General features: G+C 46.0%; 1 protein-coding gene across 2 annotated transcripts in view; it reads right to left on the reverse strand.

Annotated features, from left to right (window-relative positions):
- Positions 1-23,034, reverse strand: part of ARL15 (ARF like GTPase 15) — a 235,068-nt gene that overhangs the window by 138,693 nt on the left and 73,341 nt on the right. For both annotated transcript variants that reach the window (XM_083153757.1, XM_083153765.1), the window contains 2 exons: positions 22,272-22,331; positions 3,769-3,977 (listed from right to left, as the gene is read on the reverse strand). In XM_083153757.1, the coding sequence (XP_083009883.1) occupies positions 3,769-3,977; positions 22,272-22,331 (269 nt within the window). The remainder of the gene's footprint in view (positions 1-3,768; positions 3,978-22,271; positions 22,332-23,034) is intronic.

Below are 23,034 nucleotides of genomic sequence, written 5' to 3' on the forward strand. Positions count from 1 at the left end.
GTAAAAACTGTCACAGCTCAAAGTGAAAAGTACATTGCAGAAGCCGTCATTTTGGCAGGATTGTAACTAGTGAATTAATGAATGAATAACCAGTTCCATCCAGCTCGGTGAGATGGCTTCAGATATAATGATTAAATAGGATGTGAGAAAATTGGCCAGATTATACAAGCGCACCACCGTTTTAATAAGTCCAAAAAGGAGGCAACACTTTCCTTCGCTGACTAAACCGCTCGGCAGTCTCTCAATTTAGTGCATAAATGATACAAAACAAAAAATATATTATGCCAGGATTGAGGTAGTAAATCTAATCACTGTGCTTTTTGCTACATAATAAGAATCTAAAATTGGAAAAGCATTAGCGATCCACAATGACAAAGAGATATTCCTATCTTAAAGCGCTGTGCAATAACTTTGTACTTAAAAATACAATAACTTAAACACTTAAGGGAGTTGTCCTTCTATTCATACAATAGGAATGTATGCTACCCTATGTACCGCATGATAAAATTATAGGGCTGTACACTGCTGCCAAAACGTACTGTACAAGAACACTTTGATTTATAGCAAGGATTTATTGGGTGACTGCTAAAGATGCAAGGGAAAAGTAGATAGATAGATAGATAGATAGATAGATAGATAGATAGATAGATAGATAGATAGATAAATAAAAGTGCTGTTCTTCAACTGAAGTGGATCCTATAGAAGGGTCAGTCAACCGAGGATAGAAAAATAAATAAGGCGGGATTGGCTTCCCTGTTCGCATGTGAATAAACGAGTGACTGTCAGATCTACTGATTATGGGGGTGATTCAGACCGGATCGCTCAGGTCCGATTTCGCCCCCGGTCCCAGTGGTGGTGGTTTGCGCATGCACGAATATGCACTTTTGCGAACCCCAATGGTCGCATCCATGGATAAGTTGAAAGTACTCGTGCGAAGGCAGGTGCGCCCAGTGAGCAAATCAATGAGCACTGTGCAGAGAGATCTAAGCCACACACATGGTGTTACTGTCAAAAGTGAATGTGAACAGCAAACCTAGATGGCAGCAGAATAGCGTTTGCCCGCAGCTGCCAGTTATCTGCCAGACGGCAGAAATGAAAAGCTCAAAGACTAGCAAAAGATTTCTGCGACAGAACCCAACATCTCCAAAGGATTTCCGTGTAATGTGGAGCCTCTTTTAAGCTATCTGCATTGTGAGGTCTGACACCTGCTATACATAGCATTCTCGGACCGTTAGTGTCGACATTAATGTATGGCTATAAATAACAGCAATCAGTAGGCAGCACATGGTTATTTTTGCAGACGCCTACACAATCTGTCCGAAGATGCTGTTGCTACTTGCAGCTTCCCTATTCCGCTCTGTGATCATTTCAGTCCTCGTTACAGCGTTGTACCACACTGCCTTGCACCTGTGTATGTGTTTTATATACAGTATATTGTACAAACTAACTACTCTACAGATCTCCCTATTAGGTGCTGGGTTCCGAGCCACATATGTGCGTACCTAGAAAACAGTGATTGAAAAACACACAGTCTACATTCTAACCCAGCCTATAAAGCAATGGTTCCCAAACGGTGTGCCGTGGCACCCTGGGGTGCCCTGAGACACTTGCAGGGTTGCTACGGGTCGGTAGCTCAGGACCAATTAAAATTATTTATGGTCAATGTAATAGGCAAAACCAATGTTAGTGGCTGCCAATTATAAAATATGTGGACAAACAGATGTGAATCCTGTCCCTCACTACTAAGGAATAGATATAAACATAATCTACTTAAATGTAATATATTTTTTAAAATGTCTAAATAAGAAACTTATGGCCCAGGAGTGCCGTGAAAAAAAAATCTGATATTAGGGTGCTGTGAATCCGAAATGTTTGGGAACCACTGCTCTAAGGTATTCTAAAGGCCCATACACACTGGGCGACTTTGAGCTGAAAGCCGCTCATAACAGCAGGTTGTGAATGGCCCGACGATGAGCGGTGAGCGCTGCTGCTTGCTCCTGGTATTAGCAACAGGTGAGCGGCTTTGAGGATGGCTTTGCATGTGCTGCGCTTGATAGCGATCATCGTTGTCCATACACGCTGGGCATAATCGGCCATTGTGTGTGGACCTTTAGGCAAACTGTCAAGTAAATTCAAAGGTTTGGCCATGATTGAGCAATAAACACCCGTTTTATTTCTATATATAGATAGGGATATTCTTTATAACAATCATTTTGACGTCTTGCATTTATTTGGTCTGTCAAATCAATATACCAGGCCGTATCCAAGTTTCAGTTATTATTATAGAAAGAATGATTTAGAAAGTTACACGTGCTACAGCTGTACCCATGCTCCTCTATTCCACAGTGCGTATGAACTTATGCGTTTGCTAAATAAAATGTGTTTAATCAGCAATCTAATTAAATAGCTTGATAAGAAACATTGAGGGTAATTGCGCCAGTGGTATTACATTAGGAATGCGGTCAAAATCCTGACAAGGTCAAAATCCCGACAGGGTCAAAACACCGACATTTAAAATCCCGACAAGGTCAAAATCCCAACAAGGTCAAAATACCGACATTTAAAATTCCGACAAGGTCAAAATACCGACATATAGAATGTAGACAGGTGAAAAAGTCAATATGACTTTCATTCGACAGGTCGCGAGGTCGACACAGGTTTTTTCACAGTTTTTTGACCTGACATGTGCTGACAGGTGGTATTTCATGCCCTACCATCCACTAGGGTGTGGTGGGAGAATAAAATAGTGTGCCGAGCGCAGCAGACCGTGCCCGAAGCATCGCGAGCGATGCGAGGGGCTGCGGTTGACTTCCAACTGTGTCCATGTCGACATTCGGGTAAAAAAACAGTGAAAAAACCCATGTCGACCTCACGACCTGGCGACCGAAATTCAGGTTGACTTTTTCACCTGTCTACAGTCTATATGTCGGTATTTTGACCTTGTCGGGATTTTGACCATGTCAGGATTTTTACCGTCGGTCAACAGCTGTCGGTATTTTGAACGTCAGTATTTCATACCGAATCCCATATGCACTCTATCATTCGACACTTACGTGGCAAAATTTATGAATCAGCAACGTGATAGTAGATCAAGTCCAATCCTGCTTCTACTTCTCCCATGTGCCCGAGTAAGAGCACAGAAAAGGGTTGCTCAGATGGAGTATAGAACATGATCGACTCTACTGCCACAAGAGCCAAAGAGCTGGACTCGATAGATGAGCCAATGCCGCTGACTGGGTCACTGAGCTGAGTCTGCTGAGCTAGAGTTATGCTAAGTACATACCGGAACAATCAAGATCGTGAGCAGATTGTACGATGGTTGCACGATCCATTGGAGCACGTGATCCGATCACGATCTGTAGCCAGTTGAAGGGATCGTTTACAAATCCTGACTGCAGCAGGAAGGATCTCCAAAATAACCATTCCCATCAAAATTGATGGGATTGAGTCCAAATCATTCTGGGGTGTAAAAAATTGTTATCCTCACGAGACAGCTGCACTGGAGAAATCTTACGGGTAAATGGCGGTGATTACGGATCTTCTATTACCGATTGCCTGATATACATGAACTGTTGGTAGATCTGGAGTACAAGTTTGGCCACCCCTGCAGTAGGTGCTATGCAGCAATGCATTAGCTCATACCTATTGGTATGTGTTATTATATTTTCACTGAGCTTCACGTATAGCTGCTCCAATGCCGACTTACCATACCTCGCATGGCTGTACACAATGTTGGTGGATTTTCCGATCACGTCTGATAAAACCTACCTCTTGTAAGGAACGTGCAGCTGGCTTGTCCTGGTGGTTGGCCAGTATTAAAAACGGTAAAGTGCATAGTTGTGGGTGCTGTAGCGCTGAGTGCAGCTCGTTCCTGGCAGTTTCCAGGTCATCCTCAGATGACGCACTGTCAAGGACAAATACTACTCCTTGAGATCCTTGGTAATAACGACTCCAGTATTTCCGGATATTGGAGGCTCCTGTAAAAATATAAAAGCGTTATAAGCACATACAGCCATGTATCCTATATAGGCAACTCACCTGTATACAGCACTCATTACATTTAGTCATTATCACAGCTTCATAAATCCAAGCTAGTGCCTCCCTATTTTTGGATGTGTATATATTATATCACTTTGGCTCCTACCCATCCCAGACTGACAGGCAAGTGACAGAACCCTGTTTTCATAAGGAAATGCCTTACAGCTGCTCTGTTTTAATCAGTCACATGACTTCAGCTGTAACAGACTGCAAGAGAAATACCATGGGGCAACCGATGCTGAGCGACATGCTTAAGCACGCTGCTCGGAATGCTGCTCCATACTGATCGTTCAGCGCCCATCACTGCACACCCGTGATGTGCGCTGAGCGATACGTGCGAAGCAGCATGTTGCCGATGCCAATAGGCAACATGCTGCGATCTTTGCAGGATAGACAGTGCAAGCGCTGTCTATCCCTGTGGGTGATGGCCCGCGCAATTGCATCGCAATACCCTGTAGACATGGAGCGATGCGGGATAACTTTCTAGTCAGATCGCTTAGAAAATAGCCCAAAAATAAATAAATAAATATAAACATTATGGCAAGTGCTTAAAGAAAACAGAACTAAACTGAAAGTAAAAGTATTTTTCGTACTGAACTCAAATATGCATTCCAATTTTTCAATCGGGAAGGATTTGTGTGTGTGACATGTTTAAAGTTTAATTAAATTAGTACTTGTGTAAGAATAAATGATAAATACAGTACACCCCTCATTCTGGCTGACATAAAAAGTTGAAGATAATAATTAATGGGATGTCTCTCTCCATGGTCCAGCAATAGTCAGCTGGCATAGTGGAACTCCATTTGCCTTGGTACCTCTGTTCCATAGCAGAACTCTGCTGATGGAAATGCTCGCCAGGCTCATCACTGACAGCCCCAAAATATTAGGATATAACTGTATATTTTTGTTTTAGATGTAATTCCCCTGCTAGTTTAGTAGCAATAACAATTTGTTAAATGGTCCATCGGTTTCCTCCAAACCATTTATACCAGGGATGGGGAACCTTTGGCTCTCCAGCTGTTGTTAAACTACAGTACACATCCCATACTGCCCTGCTACAGTTTTGCTATTTGACCACAAAAACAGTTGCAAGGCATGCTGGGATGCATAGTTCAACAACAGCTGGAGGTTTGAAGGTTCCCCATCCCTGATTTATACAGCCAGTAAAGAGCATACCACTTGATGCGCCGCATATATGCCAGGCCCAGTTCATAACCAGATCTCTGACATTACAACCCAAGTAAAGACCTATGGCCAGATGCACTAAGCTTCAAAAGTGATAAAAACGGAGAGTGATAAAAAGCCGGCCAATCAGCTCCTGTCTGACATTTTTCAAACAAAGTCTGTGACACAGCAGGCAGGAGCTGAGGCTGGCTGTTTATCACTCTCCATTTTATCACTTTTGAAGCTTATACTGCTTTCACATTGCAGAAATGGGTAATGACACGGTATTCTTAAATGGGACTTTAAAACGGGTCTGAGCCTTGAGACCTTTCACATTGCAGGTGAAAACCGTTTTAAAAATCATTTAATACCATTCAAACATTCAACCCGTTTAACCCCCAAGGGACACGTTTCAAGCCATTGAAATAGAGCTGTTCAAACTGCCATAAAAACGGCTTTAAAACGTGTAGGACTCTGCTTTTTAACCGTGTTGAAATACCGGTTAACTTTAACCGGTAAATCAACTCTGGCACTTTCACATTGCAGCCTTAAACGTTTTAAACGTTTTAAAATGGAAAAAAACGGCAATATACCGTTTTAAAAGTGCAATGTGAAAGGGGTATTAGTGCTTCTGGCCCCGTCTGCATGATATAAACACTTTTTATTATTATTATTATTGAAAGTACTCTACCAATTAATGCAACAAACACTTGTGCTAATGTGTGCAATGAAATCCAGCAACCTATGCTTGTAGAAGTATACATAAAGCCGTATATACTCTTTCCCAAGGTGGTACTGTAGGCTTTGCTAAAATTAATCGCCGGCTTCCTGTTAATGTGCAAATATAAAAATAAATAGCAGCTGAATTTGTCATTGTGATTAATATATGTGCTAAACGTACGAGCTAGTAACAAAATCTGTTTACGTCTTATAATAGAACTTCTAGGTTGGTATTTACACATGCACATACATTACAATTAATGGATGTTTACAATAGACTTCTCTTACAATAATGACATCACCCAGGCTCATGGGTCTCCTCTCTTAACATCTTCAACACCGAGAACAATTGCCGCATTCTAAATACAGTTTCAAGATAGAGATTTGTGTACTTGCCACCCGTAATGCCTATGTGACAAATGCAGGAACATACTGATGATAGGGTCAATTGGTGACGCAAAGTCCGCTGACGCAACTGTCTTTGATTTACCATGCACTTGTCCTAATTTGCATTTGTACATCACTATTTTTCTTGTTTTGTTCTTTTGCTCATCTATGTATCGTCAGGCGCTGTGGAACCCTTGTGGCGCCATATAAATAAACAATAATAATAATAATAATAATAATAATAATAATAATAATAGGTGGGGGTTTTTTTCGCCCAAGAGACAATGTTTCAAAATATTTTTTTTTTTACTTTTTTTTATTATAATTATTATTATTATTATTATTATGTTTACACTTCTGGCCAGTATCGTGGAAGTTGGAATTGATATATTACATAAACGTCAGTATTTATTTTTATAAACCCCCACGATAAGTCACAATGACATCATCACGTCCGTCTCCTCCATATTCTCTGCCCAAACTTATTTTTGCCAGCAACGGACTTTACTGCTAAGTAACCCCTTGAGTGCCAAGTGAATTTGTGAAAATTGGCAACTAAACATTTTTATTCACCATAATGACCTGTATCGTTAAACTGATATAAGAAATATAATCGTTTTGTTTTTTTTACACATTTTTATTTGACTTTACATAAAAAATGTGAGCGGCGCTGGTATTTTTAGCGGATATTTTGCACATCTCTCACAGAGATGTTTGCACTCAAAGGGTAAAGTTTTGATTTGAGGGTATTTAAGTGTCTTCACGAGGCTGAAAACTATTCTTAAATCAGCGAGTCACCTTCTTACGTCACACAAAGCAGATGGGTGGAAGAGGTAATTTAAGGTTCCTTTCTTGGACTCTTAACTTGTACATGCTCTTTAAAAACATGGGTGCAGTGAGCGACAAACATGGGAGGTAATTCTGATTGACTCGCAAAGCTTTGCGAGTCAAGTAAACGCTGCCCACAGATTTTACATAAACATCCATTTGCAGCGTGCAAATTCGCTGGTCGACGACCATCGACTGATTTCTAAGGTGCTCGCAAATCTTAAGGTGCCCATACACTAGTAAGATTTATCTTCAGATCTGGCTGGTTGGAACAAAAACATGGTTATGGATGAGTGACAGTTTGTCAGTTTTCCAGCATTTCCAAGCAAATGGTCAACTGTCATTTGCTCTCATCCATAACCATGTTTTTGTTCCAACCAGACAGATCTGCAGATAAATCTGCGTGTGTATGGCCACCTTAAGACACTCTGGTGTCTCAGATTTTCAGCTGACATCAGCTGCCTGCCCCAGGAACCTGTATCACGGGCGAATTGGGGAAGCCAATGAAACGCTGGGTGTTCCCATGGGCGCGAATCCAGTCTGCGGCCACGCGTCCCCTGCCCGCACTGATCTGTTCATACAGATGGCCTGCACATGTGCATAAGGTGATGATGAATCTCCTGGTCTCCATGGTGAGCGAGTGTTCAGTCTAGCACCCTGCGCAGTTCCTCTTTCCTGTCTGGGGTGTTGCTCTCTGCTCCAGTGCTTCAATCACATTCTGGACTCTTAAGAAAAACACATTCGCAAAACAAAGCTACTTTTTATGCTACAAGATGATCTCTCTCTATACGATTTTAATGTACGTAAATATTTGGGCTTTTGTAAAAATGAAGAAAATATGCAAGCCACACCTTCTACATAAGAAAAGGCTAACGCTGCTTCTGACCTCTATGGGGGTTATTCAAGTGATTAGAACACCAGTGCATTATAGATGGCACACGACGGACCAATTCAAGTCCATGACCACGCTGGTAATTAATGGTGGGGTCAATATTACCTGGCCCAGGTGCTTCTTAGGAGACCATGAACATGAACAGCTGTGGCAGCAGAAGTGGTGAGAAAAAAACCTTTATGTAAGTCTACGCCATTTCAGCAGGTGACCCATCTTCAGGATACATAAAGGGTTTTTTTCACCTTACAGTCCTGGAGTGCCACTTTATTTGCTGCCACATCTGTACAGGGAGTTCATGCTCTCCTAAGGATATATTATATCCTATATTATTCCATTGGACTATATTTATAAATTAATTTTTGTTTTTCTTTATTAAAATGTTAAAGTATAAATGCTTTAATTTGCTGCTGCATACCAGGGCCTGGGCGCGCACAGGTAGGAGGCTGAGGAGAAGGCACCGGCAGGAGCAGGGGGTTGCTAAATTAATTTGGCGCCGCCGGAGACACTTGTGTCAGCGTCCTCCAATGGCGATGGCGCATGTGCTGCCCACTGAGTCACGCCGAGGAGAGATCCCGGCTCGGACTCCTTAGGAGCCTGTATACAGGCTCCTTCTAGCCAAGCTTGCCCGCTCTCTGTGGTCCCAGTAAACAGCCACATCACAATGATGGGGGAGTGATCTCGGGAGCCACAGCTCGGTGACAGGCGAGACGCGGGTTGGCCACCCCTGATATGTACTAATCATCAACTTGAATGGATCCAGTTTCTTGATGCTCTTTTAACTTTACAAAAGTGATCCAGATAAACTTTCCCACTGCATGGTACGTTGTGCGGTGTCTTTATTTACCTAGGTTAAAATGTTGAGCCAAAAGGCTTTAGTGAATAACCTAGGCACAAGGTAGGCTAAATTGGATGTGATTTGACATCAGATCCAGAGGATCTCTGGATACGACCCCTTCTCGGCGGCGAGGGAACGGGGTCGCATCGTATGTGAAAATACCGCATGCATGCACAAGGGGGATCAGATGGACATACACTGCTGGGAGACATGGCAGCGGTGTATGGCCACTACATGGCAACTAAGGACTCACAAACAGTGCCGGTGCAAGGTGCCGGAGCGTCCCAGGCGGGGGGGGGGGGGCGGTCCGGCGCTCAACCGCTCCACGGGTGGGGGGGTGGGGAGGAATACAGCCGGCACGCTGATCTGGGGGGGGGGGGGGGATACGGCCACCGTGCTGTTCCCTCCAGTGCATATATAATTACTCACCCGGGTCTAGCTCATCGGGCGGGAGGGAAGGAGAGCTGGAGGTCTGGCTTAGCGGGCAGGAGGGAGGCCTCGCAGTTCAGTCCCGGCGCAGTGTGACTGACATCTTCCTCCACACGCACCGTGTACAGTCGCTCAGCCGGGCAGCGCTGAGCACTTGGCTCACCCTCAGACGCTGCCCGGCTGAGCGGCTGCACGCAGTTCGGGTGGAGGAAGATGTCAGTTAACATGCACCGGGACTGAACTACAGCGCAGCGAGCCCTCCCTCCTGCCCGCTAAGCCAGACCTCCAGCTCTCCCTCCTGCCCTGCTCCCAACTACTGCCCCCCAGTGGCCGGCGCCCTAGGCAAATGCCTAACACTGCCTAGTGGTGGCGCCGGCCCTGCTCACAAATAGGAGGAATAGGAACTACTGGAAACATACAAAGAAGTGAATACAAAAGTAGTATGTCATACAGATGGTCCGTGTTACTGCACAATTACACAAAAAGGTCATATAAAAACAACACAAATATTCAAAGTCAAAAAAGGAAGCCATTAATCAAACAGCATATTCAACACGGACTGCTTATATTGTTATATACGGTTACCAATGATAAATACAGCTGTCAAAGTGTATTCATAGTAAAAACAGTTTTTGATTTTATTTTGGAACTATTTTTTTTAATTTACATATGTCCATATAATGTTAGATTTAAACCTACGTGTCCACATTGTTAAAATGCTATTAAATTACTAAGGATTAAATCAATATTCCCACTTACAAATAAATAAAAGAATGGCGGGGAGATTATGTAATTGAGGGGTATCCTGTCAAGGTTGTGCGGGAATTCCGGAGTATGGTCCTATTTCAACATGGATCGCTAATTAGAGTAAAAAGTAGTTACTGCGATCAAAAAGCCACCACCCAGTAAGGAAGATCTTATGCACATTACAACATTGCAAATGCAGCACAAATAGACATGCATTCACAGATCCATATGCAAAACCCAGAACAATGAAGAGAACTTTTCATCTGAGCAAGTCCAAGGCTTCCACAAAATCTGCTAAAGAAACAGGCTGGAAGTGGTCATCGCTGACATCAGAGACCAACCCAAAAATGCGTTGGAATACCTTTGTCAAACACACACAGAAAACGCCATGTTTCCACCCATAAACACTGGCTTCCAGACACGGATACATGTGACTGCTAGGGCGTATGGATATTTATTTGCAATATGGGTATGCGCTTTTCCCCAAGCTGATCGAAGTAATAGAAACTATCTATTCTAATTAATGTAGTCTGGATGGCTGTAGCTTAAACTTAACTACAGATGTGTCCACATACATCTAGTCACCTTGCATGTTACCTAGCCCTTCCAGTCAGACCGAGCCTCATTTTCTGTTAAAATGAGTATTCAGACACCGCTGCAGTTGCACACAGAACATAGGCGATGCTGCTTATTTTAATCAGCAGAAGCTGCTTGTGTCATCATTTTCCAAATAAGACTGATTCTAATGGGTCATACATAGTCACATGGTGATTATGAATTGTGTAACATGACTTGTAGCAACATTCTGTCAGTGTCGACATTATGAATGTTATTATACCACACAGATATACCTCTCCATGTTTTTGAGCCCAGAAATAGGACAAGGGATGAGGCCGTGGAAAAAGGAGGTTGTGCCAATGAACTACTTGGTTGGGGTTTGCATCAACAACCCCCCCCACACACACACACACACACACACACACACACACACACACACACACACACACAATCCGATATGAAAAGATGTCGGATTGAGGCAAGGAGGTTGTGGCTGGGTGAGAAGCAGCTTATGCGGCACTATCCTCCTGTCCACCGCCTCCCGTACCCTCTCACAGCATACCTATACCCTCCCGCCGCTCTCATTCTCATGCGGCTCCAGCTGCCTCCCTCCGTTTCGCTCAACCGTTCCCGTGAGCATCGATCAGCAGCCAAATCCAACATCCGGATTTGCCCGCTGCATTGAATAATGGATGCCAGGTCCATTCCGTCAAAAGACTTTCAGAATGGATCCGGCATCAATTGAAGATATACCTATCTTCGACTGTGTTGTCTATAATATAAATACTAGCAATGATCCAACGGCCTTTGCTTTGTAGCTACTTCACGATTATAGTTTGCAAATAAAAAAAATTGGAGAAAGGGAAGATGGTCAATACCACCCTGATCTCCACCAACCATAGATAATCGGTGTGTAAAGGAGAAAGCGTAAAAAAACAAGCAGATCAGATTTCACACAAGGATTCCCTAATCCTCACGTCTGACACTGACGTATAACTATTACAGACATGGAGGGATTGGCATTCCTAACCAGCACCGGTCAGCCATCAGTCACATGACTTACTGTTCTAACTGCAAAAGATCAGAGTCACTAGACAAGGCCAAGGAAAGACACTCAGAATAATAAACCAATGCAACGCTGTTATTAATAATATGAATACATTCTTTGCAAAATGAACCACCATTAAGAAGCGCTGCTGTGCTAAATAGCTGTACTTCAGAAGGGTTCTCAGTGAAAAGTGAGGAAGGTTACTTAGATCGCCCTAATAATTGGAGGGAGCGGCCTATAGTGCAGCTTATGTTGGTCAGTCATGTCTTTAGAATAACACTAAAAAGGTAATGTTCTCCTGTCACCCACTAAGCCTCACTCAGGGCCAGATGTATCAAGCTTCAAAAAGTGATAAAATGGAGTTAAAACAACCAGCCAATCAGCTTCTACAGATGGAGCGCCTCTCAGACAGCGCTGAGAATTGCCAGGTTCCCTGCACTGGCATATGCTGGCGGAGAGGCGCTGCATCCGATGGGGACGCACGAGTGTCCCCTGCACTCAGCAGCGGCCGGAGGAATCCCTGTCTGTCTCCACTTTAGGGAGACGGGCAAGGTTAGGGGGGTATGGGGACGAGGCGGGGACCAGCAGGGGGCGTCCGGGAAGCTTGCGGAGAGCTCTGTCGGAACAGGGCGCGTGCCCCCTTCCGTCAGATGCGGGGGCTGGTGAACTAATCGCCAGCTGAATGAGAGCGGCTCCATCTGTACCTGTCATTTTTCAAACCCAGCCTGTACCATGACTGTTAGGAGCTAATTGGCTGGTCGTTTATCACTCTTCATTTTATCGCTTTTTAGCCTTCAGAGTTCTCCGGAATTCTTGTTGAAAAATCCAACGGTTTTAGATTTACAGTTCGTAGCTGACTGGTTGGTAATTTATCTTTGTGTGCTCTAAAGTGATGGGAGAATGGGAGGCCAAGTCTATTTTTTTCTGTAGGCGCTTATTGCACCCAAATGGACCAGGGCCCTTATTCTGATTGACGCGGACTTTACCGCGTACTTACGGATCGCGTCTTTACGGCGTCTGCGCATGCGTGGAGAACGCTACGCGCATGTGCCACGCCTTGACTCGGTACCAGTTCGGGCAAATCCCGTCCAAAACTGTTCACCGCTATCAGTCGGGAAATAGGGGCGTATTATGGGCGTCATGCGGAATGACACATGGGCGTAGTTTCAAAGTGGGCAAAACGGGGCGGAAACATGGGCGGACACGGGGGAGTACACTTATGTTGGGGGGCGTACATTCGGAAACCACTCAGAATGCACGCGATCAAAAAGGGCAGAAATGTGCGGTGTCCACAAGTGTACTATTGCTTTGCGGACACCACTCGTTCATGCGGTAGGCGAACGTACGCCTAATGACTACAACCATTAACACCTGAACCCAATAGAATCGACTCCTTTACTCATTACTCACTAATAGGCCGCTTGTCAGTGCTTTAATTGAAACCATTGCTGCTTCAAGGAAACCTTAGTAATCCCCCACATATGCTGTACTTGTCCCACACTTAAAAACTGCTAACAATGGACATGACTGAATCTTAATACTATCAATACACATGTGTATTAGACATGTACTCATGAAACCAATTCCAAATAAGCTGTTTTTTATGAGGATAGGTAATTGAATAAGTGGGTCATGTGATGTATTGCAGAATTGACATAATAGTGGGTTGTTTGGCGTAAATACTCCGCTTACGGGCGGTAGCACCGCTTGGCTCCCGTTCGGATGCGGTATTTCCGAGCATACTCTGTAATACCGTGCAGAATCGGAGTGTTTCTCCCGCACACGCATGGTTTGTATGTCGTCCGTAAACACGCCCTGTTCTTAAAGAGTGAGTCCGTCCGAATGCGGAGGACACGTGGGCGTTTCTACGGGCGATGGCCGCACGCGGCAGAACACCGTGGCGTGCGGACCGCTCCGTAAGAATGCGGGAATATCCGCACCGATCAGAATAAGGGCCCATGTATGGTCACGTAAAGTAATGGGCACAATTTGAAAATTACAGTTTCTGTTCCCAAACGAGACTTAAGCCCCATAAACACTAAATGAGTCCCCACCGATGCAGATATCGGCGGCGGCGTGGAGCCAGAATCGCCAAGTGTCTATGCAGGTGAGGAAGGAAGCGAGGTCGGAGAAGGGGGTGGGGCGGCAACGGCCATACCGCAGCATCGACGAGAAGGACGGCCTCCCTCACCTGAACATGCAAGACGAGGGAGGGGGTCATTAATGATGTTCTGGAGCATTGATAACAAGTGTACGCGATCAATCATAAAGTCATTTTGGAGCGATATTTTTCATGAAATTGCCAACTTATCTGAAAACACTGGTTAAGTACATTTTTCTAGTAAGCTTCTTACTCGTGCAGCTCACTGATATCCCGCCCATTAAAAAACCGCGATGACCACCCATATAAATTTGCGTTCATAAGGAAAGTCTGGTGCATTTTTTTTTTTAAGCTAAAAAGCACAGAATTCTTCCTGCTGCAGAATGGTTCTGCTCATTAAACTCCCTCCAGAGTTTTGGGGTACAGTCAGGCCAGCTATAGTGCTACAGGCTGTGGAACGTGCATAGAAGGCATCACAGTACCCAGTAATCCCTACACGCAGTCCCAATAATTTGCTCTTCGTACATCCAATCAGCTTCATGCACATTTGCAGATCTCTGAAAATCAACTAGCGATTTTCACAGATGTGTGTACTGGTTTGAATCAGGCCCAGAGTACGCAATCCCTGCTTAGATCTGTCCACTACAGTATGCAAAGAAAATGAACCGAATAAATCCAATTACAGGTATACAAGCCTTTTTTAGCCAGACTATCCTCTCCAACTCTCATTATTTGCTGGTGATCTAAATCTGCATTCTAAGGGACGGATTAAATTGTCATATTGTTCCTGGTCTCCCATATAAAGTGATAGGAGAACACGGGGCGATATGCAATTGATTTTTTTTCTTTGTGCTGATCGCGTCCGTTAACCCCTTCCCTGGCACTCCTGAGAATTTTCCGGGCTATGCTTCAGTGCCCAGACTGGCAAATCCGGAAATTATCGGGATTGCTGCTGTCTCCGCTGCTTAGCGCCGGGCAGTGCTACTGAGCTGATCGCTGAACTCCGCTTCAGCCGCTGCCTGGCTCCGGCTGCCTGGCACCGCCTCCTCCCCCGGCTGTGTGCGACGTGACCTTTTAACATCATGCCGCACACAGCCGGGGGCAGGGCTGGGTAGCAGCTGATTTAATGCTCAGCGGCGCTGCCTCTCCCCAGGGAGCGCTCCCACCAAAAAACTCACCCAGTGGGGAGCGCTACCTAAAAAAAAAAAAACACACCATTGAAGGGGTTAAGGTTGGGGTTGATGTGAAAAGTCCCGCCGTTTGAGTGACCAAACGGGTGACTTTTCGTGCATTTCAGCTCGCCACCCCCCAGAGGATGCAAGCCGAAATAACAGTGCCGGCAGCCATACGCACCGGAACGGATCCACATTTCAATAGCTCCTGTTGGGTGCCCTCTAGTGGCTGCCGGTGAAAAGCACAACTGAATCGGTCCCATCATCGATATATATGTCTAGTGTCCATTTGTGTGTCTCCGAAACACTGCCAACTGTTGGCAGCGAGTGAAACTACATCTCTTTCTCGCTCACACTTTCAAAAACACAGAGGCAATCACAAGGTAGCAGACTAGCTTTCGAAGCTTTTGCTTACTAGTGTATTGGATTAGCACAGTAGTACGTAGGTTACAGATAAATAAAAAAGTTGTGATGGTTTAAATCTTTCTGCGGCTAGATTGTATTTCATCAAACCCTCGTAAAATCAGAATTTGGCAAAGAAAAGTAGTCTGTAATCCCAGTAGAAAAAAAAAAAAAAGCCACAGCTACATACGTCAAGATCTCTTGCACCAGACATGTATCACACCTACAAAAATGTACTACACAAGGAAATAAAAAAATTGTGCTGAAAAAAAAGTGTAGGAACATTTTCATGGCGCCACTTCAAAGGTGAAAAGCATCACGAAAATTTCCAAAGTCACATATGACATATGTTCGCTAGTTGGATGCACAGATGAAAAAAAAATTTGTGCAGCCTATTCAATGCATATAAATCGGTCTATCAACATCCCAAACCAATAGCTCATTGCCATTTGGGGTCTCGGACGAACATTTAGGGGTACATTTACTAAGGCTTCTAAAATGAGAAAGGATCAGAGGATTCCCACCATGGCTCTAACTGTGCGGAGTTTGTATATTCTCCCCATGCTTGCGTGGGTTTCCTCCGGGTGCTCTGGTTTCATCCCACAACCTAAAAATATACTGGTATATTAATTGGTGCCGGACCAAAAAAAAATGAACCCTAACAGGTAATTGTACACATGTACATGTGTTTATGGCAGACTAGATGGGCCAAGTGGTTCTTGTCTGCCGTCAAATTCTATGGGGTAAATTTACTAAGATACTAGTTCTATTAAAGAGGGGATGTTGCCCCTAGCAACCAATCAGATTCGATCTATTATCTTCTAGAGGGTGCAAAATAAATAAAAAGTAGAATCTGATTGGTTGCTATAGGCAACATCCCATGTTAGTAAATGTTCCCGTATGATACTATGTCAGTGGTAATCATTTGTGATCTCTATCGGGTATATTTGGTAATGGACTCCCATCTATTATTATTATTATTGATTTCCAATAAATGGAAATCGATCTAACACACATTTAATAACATTTAAATAATTAATATATAAAATTAGCCATTAGCCGAGATTAACCCAACACCCATTTAGAGTCCGGGACTGACCTTCAGTCAACCGCCCCCCCCCCCCCCCCTACCACCCCAGTACCATTACTTACCTAGCTGTGGCGGCATCGCCCTTAGAATTGCACGCCTCCACTCTCTGCGTGCATCTCCTCGGGAGCGCACACTGCACAGTGCAGCCTGTAGAGCGCCGAGCCCCTCTGTGTCCTAGGCTCGGCGCTCTGCAGGCTGCACTGTGTATTGTGCGTGCTTGGCTGGGGGGCCGCTGGGTGGGGAAGGCAGTGTGCGGCCGTGGGGGTGTGGCACCGTGCCCTGCAGAGGCCGGGGCCCGGGACAGCGGCCCTGGTTGAAGCAGGGGTAAGTGAAAACAGCAGGATGCTCAAGGTCCTGGGCACAAGAATCCCACAGATGATAAATGCAGACAAAATATGACCCAGCATACATAGGCTGATAGGACACGTAAAATGCATCCAATACATTTGAATACCAAATCGGAACATGCTGCTTGGCAGCACAGTGGATAGTTGTGTCACCTCTCAATGTTGAATCATGGATTAAATACCAAACATGTACGGCGTTCGCATGGATTATAGTGGCAAGGGTTCCATCTTGGTGCTTTTTTTTCACCCCACACTCTAAAGACAATTGAATACATTGGCTTCTAACATAATGAATCTCATTGTGTAGTAGGATATATAACTGTGGCAGGGACTGAGGTAAAACGCATTGAGGGACTGATGTAAAGCGCATTGTAATATGGAGGCTCAATATAAGCAATGGTTAATAAATAAGCAGAAAACAAATTGTGTGGTCAGGTCCACATCTGTAGACCACAGATCCCGCATGCTGCCTCTCACAGATGCCAGTCCAGCTCTAGAACACCTAAACTAGAATCTGAATTGTTCTAGCAAACACAAGAAGCCCGTCTTCATTAAACACAGAGGGTTCTTTTCCCACAAGTTCCCTGTAATAGTGTAAAACACTGGAACAGATTACCGATCATCTTGAAGCTCGTCTCTTCCCGTTTTAGTAAAAGTCGGCACAATCTCCTTTCCTGGACTGTGACAGTTCAAAGGAGGACATAAAGCAGAAGGGTTCCATGTAAAAAGTAGAAAAATGCCAATTATATTCCATCAACAAAGCCAGTTTCAGGATAACCTCCCTGACACGGGAGATGCTCGGTGCTCAGTCAGGACACTTCATGCTCATTAAAACCACCACTGATCTATTGACAAATTGCCTAAAAGTATGTGACGGCTCTTCATCTCCCGAGACGTATTCTGGAGTGCATATAAACAAGCTACTAACCATTTTACAGCAGGGTTTTCAATAACTCAGGTTATGGGGACTTGAAACCTCAACTGTTGGCTCAAATGATCAGAAGGAATATTATGGTGTAGTATAAAATAAATGGAAACAGTTAGTGAAGTATTCTGGGTAGTAGTGAAGGACTCTACAGTGGGACAGATTCCAGAGTATTTTGCTAAGAATTCGTTTCCCATAAGAGGAAACGGTACTTGTGTAGTTTCACGGCGCCACTAGATAGCATTCGATTTGACATCCGATATCGCATGCGATTTACTATCCATTTCATTACCCCACTATCCAAGTGGGCATAGAGTTGACTTTATATAGCGTGGCGAGCGCAGCGAGCCCTGCGAGGGGACACGGATGTTGTTTCAAAGCAACTGACAATATTGCATACCATTTGCATGCAATTCCATCAAATACATTCCGTGTCCGCTCGCCACGCTTCGGGCTCGCCACGCTTCGGGCTCGCCACGCTATATAAAATCAACTCTATGCCCACTTGGATAGTGAGGTAATTCACAAGTGCCAGGATGACAGGTCATAAAGGGCTTGCTGGCACTGTGGACACGCGTTGGATGTGGAAATGTTCATTTAAATACAAGTATTGCCACACACACAGCGCTTTGTGGCAAAAATAGGCACTACTGCTCCTCACAGTGCCCCATCGCGTATGAGAGGTCAGTCTCCATAGGAAGAAATGGTTATGCGCTGCATGGTCACAGCATGGGAATTGTGCACTGACCCCGTCGACATTCATTATGTTTACATTGATGACATTTTAACATGATTACAATGTTGATAAAATGGTGTGTTCCGACGCAGTGCCTCCACATATGTGCAGCAGTACCTCCACATATGTGCAGCAGTACCAGTGCCTCCACATATGTGCAGCAGTACCAGTGGGCAGGTGATTGTACTTTCAGGTGTTTTATAGCGGTTGGTGGTAAGTAAGCCTATCCTCTAACCCTAATCCTCCCTTGCACCAGTCTAACCATAACCATCTGGCTATTTCTAATCCCGCAGCCTAACCCTAACATCCCCTCCCGCAGCCTAATCCTATCCCTCCCCTCCCGCAACCTAACCCTCCCCTCCCACAACCTAACCCTCCCCTCCCGCAACCTAACCCTCCCCTTCCGCAACCTAACCCTAACATCCCTTCCCGCAGCCTAACCCTAACCCTCCCCTCCCGCAACCTAACCCTCCCCTCCCGCAACCTAACCCTCCCCTCCCGCAACCTAACCCTAACATCCCTTCCCGCAGCCTAACCCTCCCCTCCCGCAGCCTAACCCTCCCACAGCCTAACCCTAACCCTCCCCTCCCGCAGCCTAACCCTAACCCTCCCTCAGCCTAACCCTCCCGCAGCCTAACCCTAACCCTCCCCTCCCGCAGCCTAACCCTAACCCTCCCCTCCCGCAACCTAACCCTCCCCTCCCGCAACCTAACCCTCCCCTCCCGCAACCTAACCCTAACATCCCTTCCCGCAGCCTAACCCTCCCCTCCCACAGCCTAACCCTCCCCTCCCGCAGCCTAACCCTAACCCTCCCTCAGCCTAACCCTCCCGCAGCCTAACCCTAACCCTCCCCTCCCGCTGCCTAACCCTAACCCTCCCCTCCCGCAACCTAACCCTAACCCTCCCCTCCCGCAACCTAACCCTAACCCTCCCCTCCCGCAACCTAACCCTTCCCTCCCGCAGCCTAACCCTAACCCTCCCCTCCCGCAACCTAACCCTAACCCTCCCCTCCCGCAACCTAACCCTCCTGCAGCCTAACCCTAACCCTCCCCTCCCGCAACCTAACCCTAACCCTCCCCTCCCGCAACCTAACCCTAACCCTCCCCACCCGCAACCTAACCCTCCTGCAGCCTAACCCTCCCGCAACCTAACCCTAACCCTCCCCTCCCGCAACCTAACCCTAACCCTCCCCTCCCGCAACCTAACCCTCCTGCAGCCTAACCCTAACCCTCCCCTCCCGCAACCTAACCCTAACCCTCCCGCAACCTAACCCTAACCCTCCCCTCCCGCAACCTAACCCTCCTGCAGCCTAACCCTAACCCTCCCCTCCCGCAGCCTAAACCCTCATTGCACATGTTGACCACATAACGGTCAACATTCTGATTGTGAACACAGTGGATACTGCACATCCCCATAAATACCCCTTTGAGCACGATCCCTAACCCTAACATCCCCTCCCGCAACCTAATCCTATCCCTCCCCTCCCGCAACCTAACCCTCCCCTCCCGCAACCTAACCCTCCCCTTCCGCAACCTAACCCTAACATCCCTTCCCGCAGCCTAACCCTAACCCTCCCCTCCCGCAACCTAACCCTCCCCTCCCGCAGCCTAACCCTCCCACAGCCTAACCCTAACCCTCCCCTCCCGCAGCCTAACCCTAACCCTCCCTCAGCCTAACCCTCCCGCAGCCTAACCCTAACCCTCCCCTCCCGCAGCCTAACCCTAACCCTCCCCTCCCGCAGCCTAAACCCTCATTACACATGTTGACCTCATAACAGTCAACATTCTGAATGTGAACACAGTGGATACTGCACATCCCCATAAATACAACTTTGAGCACGGTCACAGGATCTTAGTGATAGGATGTAGCTCAAAACGGTCTCTTTCCCCTTTCTTAAACCTGGGGAACGCCTATACTGACCAACCAAGTCATGTGATAGGTGTGTATGTAGGAGCGTTAGCCAATGAATTGCTATAAACTCTCCTGCAAGCGGTTGCATCTCATCTACTGCTGAACTGTCCGTCATCATAGAAGAGCATATAGGTGTACAGGGGTCACACTGATCAGATAAATGCCCTGAATCGGAATACAGTTTTCCCAGCTTTACCCAGGAACGCCATCCATTTTTTTTCTGCATCCTCTTATTTGGGAAAATAAGCACAAACTGCAAAAAAAAGCCCACCTGGCAGTGCCCGTGGCACGGCAGTGCCAGCACCAGATGCATTCACTATGCTAATTAGTATTCACTGAGAATTCTTTGTTTAAACTTCTCTTTTTTTTTTCTTTACGCTGCAGTCCCCCAAGATCCTGACAAATCCATTCTGTTTATCAGTCCTTTTAACACGGTTTTCCCTGGTGCGCTGACTCATGCTGCACAATGCTTCAGACCACACTTAATAATTCCCTTATGGTATAGGCAGATCTCTCAGCAGCCGAAGTGATAACTTCCACCCTGTGAGAGATTAGTAACCCTGCAGCGAGAGGTGAAAAGGGAGGCGTGTTTACAAGACCTCCTGTGTTACTACCAGGACTCATGTGAAACGCAAGGGCTCAGACCGTGGACAATTCACACATGCAGCAACACAGTATTGTACTGTATATACAATAGAACATGTAGCAAGTAATGGATACACACAAATGATTTAACTTTTATATACCTAAAAAATAAATAAAATAGGTGCCTGTAGGATAATGCGCCTGTAGGATAATGCGCCTGTGACAGAGGTGCGCACATGAGCGATTTTTGCCACTGCCCTCTCGCCAAGCTGTATGCGTCAGTTGAATACACGCAGAGGAGTTATTAGGGGAGTAACAGTAGCCAGAATTTGGGGGAGGTAACTGGGCTTGGCTACAAAGACGCAGGAGTGTTGAAAGCCTTCTATGCACGTTACTTATTTAAAACACTGCATTTATTGGTGCAGATGGAGCCCCTCTCATTAACCTCCAATGCTCGCCAGAATGTCCCCACTGGCCGAGAGGGACTCCATAAGGCTGGGACGCGCGAGAGTATAACACGCACTCGTGTATCAGTCACTCGGCGGCGGGGCAGCGGAACCCTGTCCTTCTCTGCCTCAGGGAGACGGACAAGGTTAGGGGGAGGTGGCGGATGGCAGCGGGGAGCTCCGTCAGAACAGGGCGTGCGAGCGTCTCATGCGCACATGCCCCCTTCTGACAGATGGTGGGGCCTGGCGACTGGCGATTCTATTGCCAGCCGCTGCAAGAACTAGGCTCCATCTGTAGCTGGAGAGGGCTCCAATGTTTTAGGGGAGCCACTCAGTATGAGAGAGTATAGGGTTAAGCTGGCCACACCACTACAGATGGATTGTCAGAGGTGGCTTCCCACTGGATGTTCCCCTGTCACCCCTCCCCCTGGAGCGAACGGCCCAGCTTGTGTAAAACTCACCGAAGCCGTTCGCTCCCGGGGTTTACACATGGGCATAAACGCGCATGGGCAAACCCCAAACATCGGGGAAGGGACCAAATTCAGCCGCTACCAGCTGGTCTGACTCGCCCACTAAATGGCATCTGCAATGCAAGAGGCGTGCACCCCGGAGTTAGGCCTTTTGTGGCTTTTTGCCGCTCACAAGATAGATCGTTAAAGTTCTGGAGCTTCTAAAGTTTAAATCGGTGATGTTGCCCTTAGGAACCAATCAGATTCTGTCTACCATTTTCTAGGATGCAATAGAGAGTTGACAGACCAAATCTGATTCATTGCTATGCCAACATCACCTCTTTTCACTCTTTAGAAGCTTTGGTAAATTTACCACCGATAATTCATACACCGTGAATGAAGACGGCACATAAAATATAACCATGAAAATAAAGTGAAACAAAAACAAGTGGAAACCATACCTCCCAGTTCTTTTATGTTCAGGATGGCACTCTGGAATGGAACGGCTTTAATACTAAATCCTGAAACATAAACAGAACAAGCAGTAGTGAGAGGTTAGGGGTGACACCAGGGGCACATCCACACCAGTCTGTACAGTAGAGTCCTAAGCAAGCGGTAACCACCAGCCAAACCGTATGTCCAGCACTGGAGCAGTTGGGTGTCAGACGATGATTCAAAGGTTATGTCATAGGCAACATTACAACCATGTAAATAGAGATGTGCAATCCCTCTCATATTCAACCTGCCAACACAGGACTCACCCATGAATAAGGGCACGGTTATAGCTGTGAAGCCACTTCTAACACCAACTACCAGTTATCCCAACTGTGAGGAATTATTCAGCTGGACACGAGATCAATTGTAAAGTACAGATGTGGCCTGGTACATCATTGCTGCAGCCACAACAAACAGTCCCTCCTGGCACGCCAGGTCACGTGGGAACCTTCTGGCGAAAATACATCTTAGTCATAACGCAAAGCAACTAGGATGTAGGAAGAGACTGCACGATTTCATATAGGACACTCGTGTATATCTGTGTGCTGCGGTGTATACTGCCTTTCCCACTACCTTAAAAACATGAAAGAGCATCAAACCCAGGTTTTTGCTGAGTGGAAACAGCTCCCTAATAAAATAACCCAGGACCGCTTACAGGGACCCAGGAATCCCACCCAGGGTCGATTGCAGGGACCCAGGAATCCACCCAGGGCTGCTTGCAGGGTTTGA

This window comes from Crinia signifera, chromosome 1, assembly GCF_055691185.1.
Source record: "Crinia signifera chromosome 1, ASM5569118v1, whole genome shotgun sequence".
Lineage (NCBI taxonomy): Eukaryota > Metazoa > Chordata > Amphibia > Anura > Myobatrachidae > Crinia > Crinia signifera.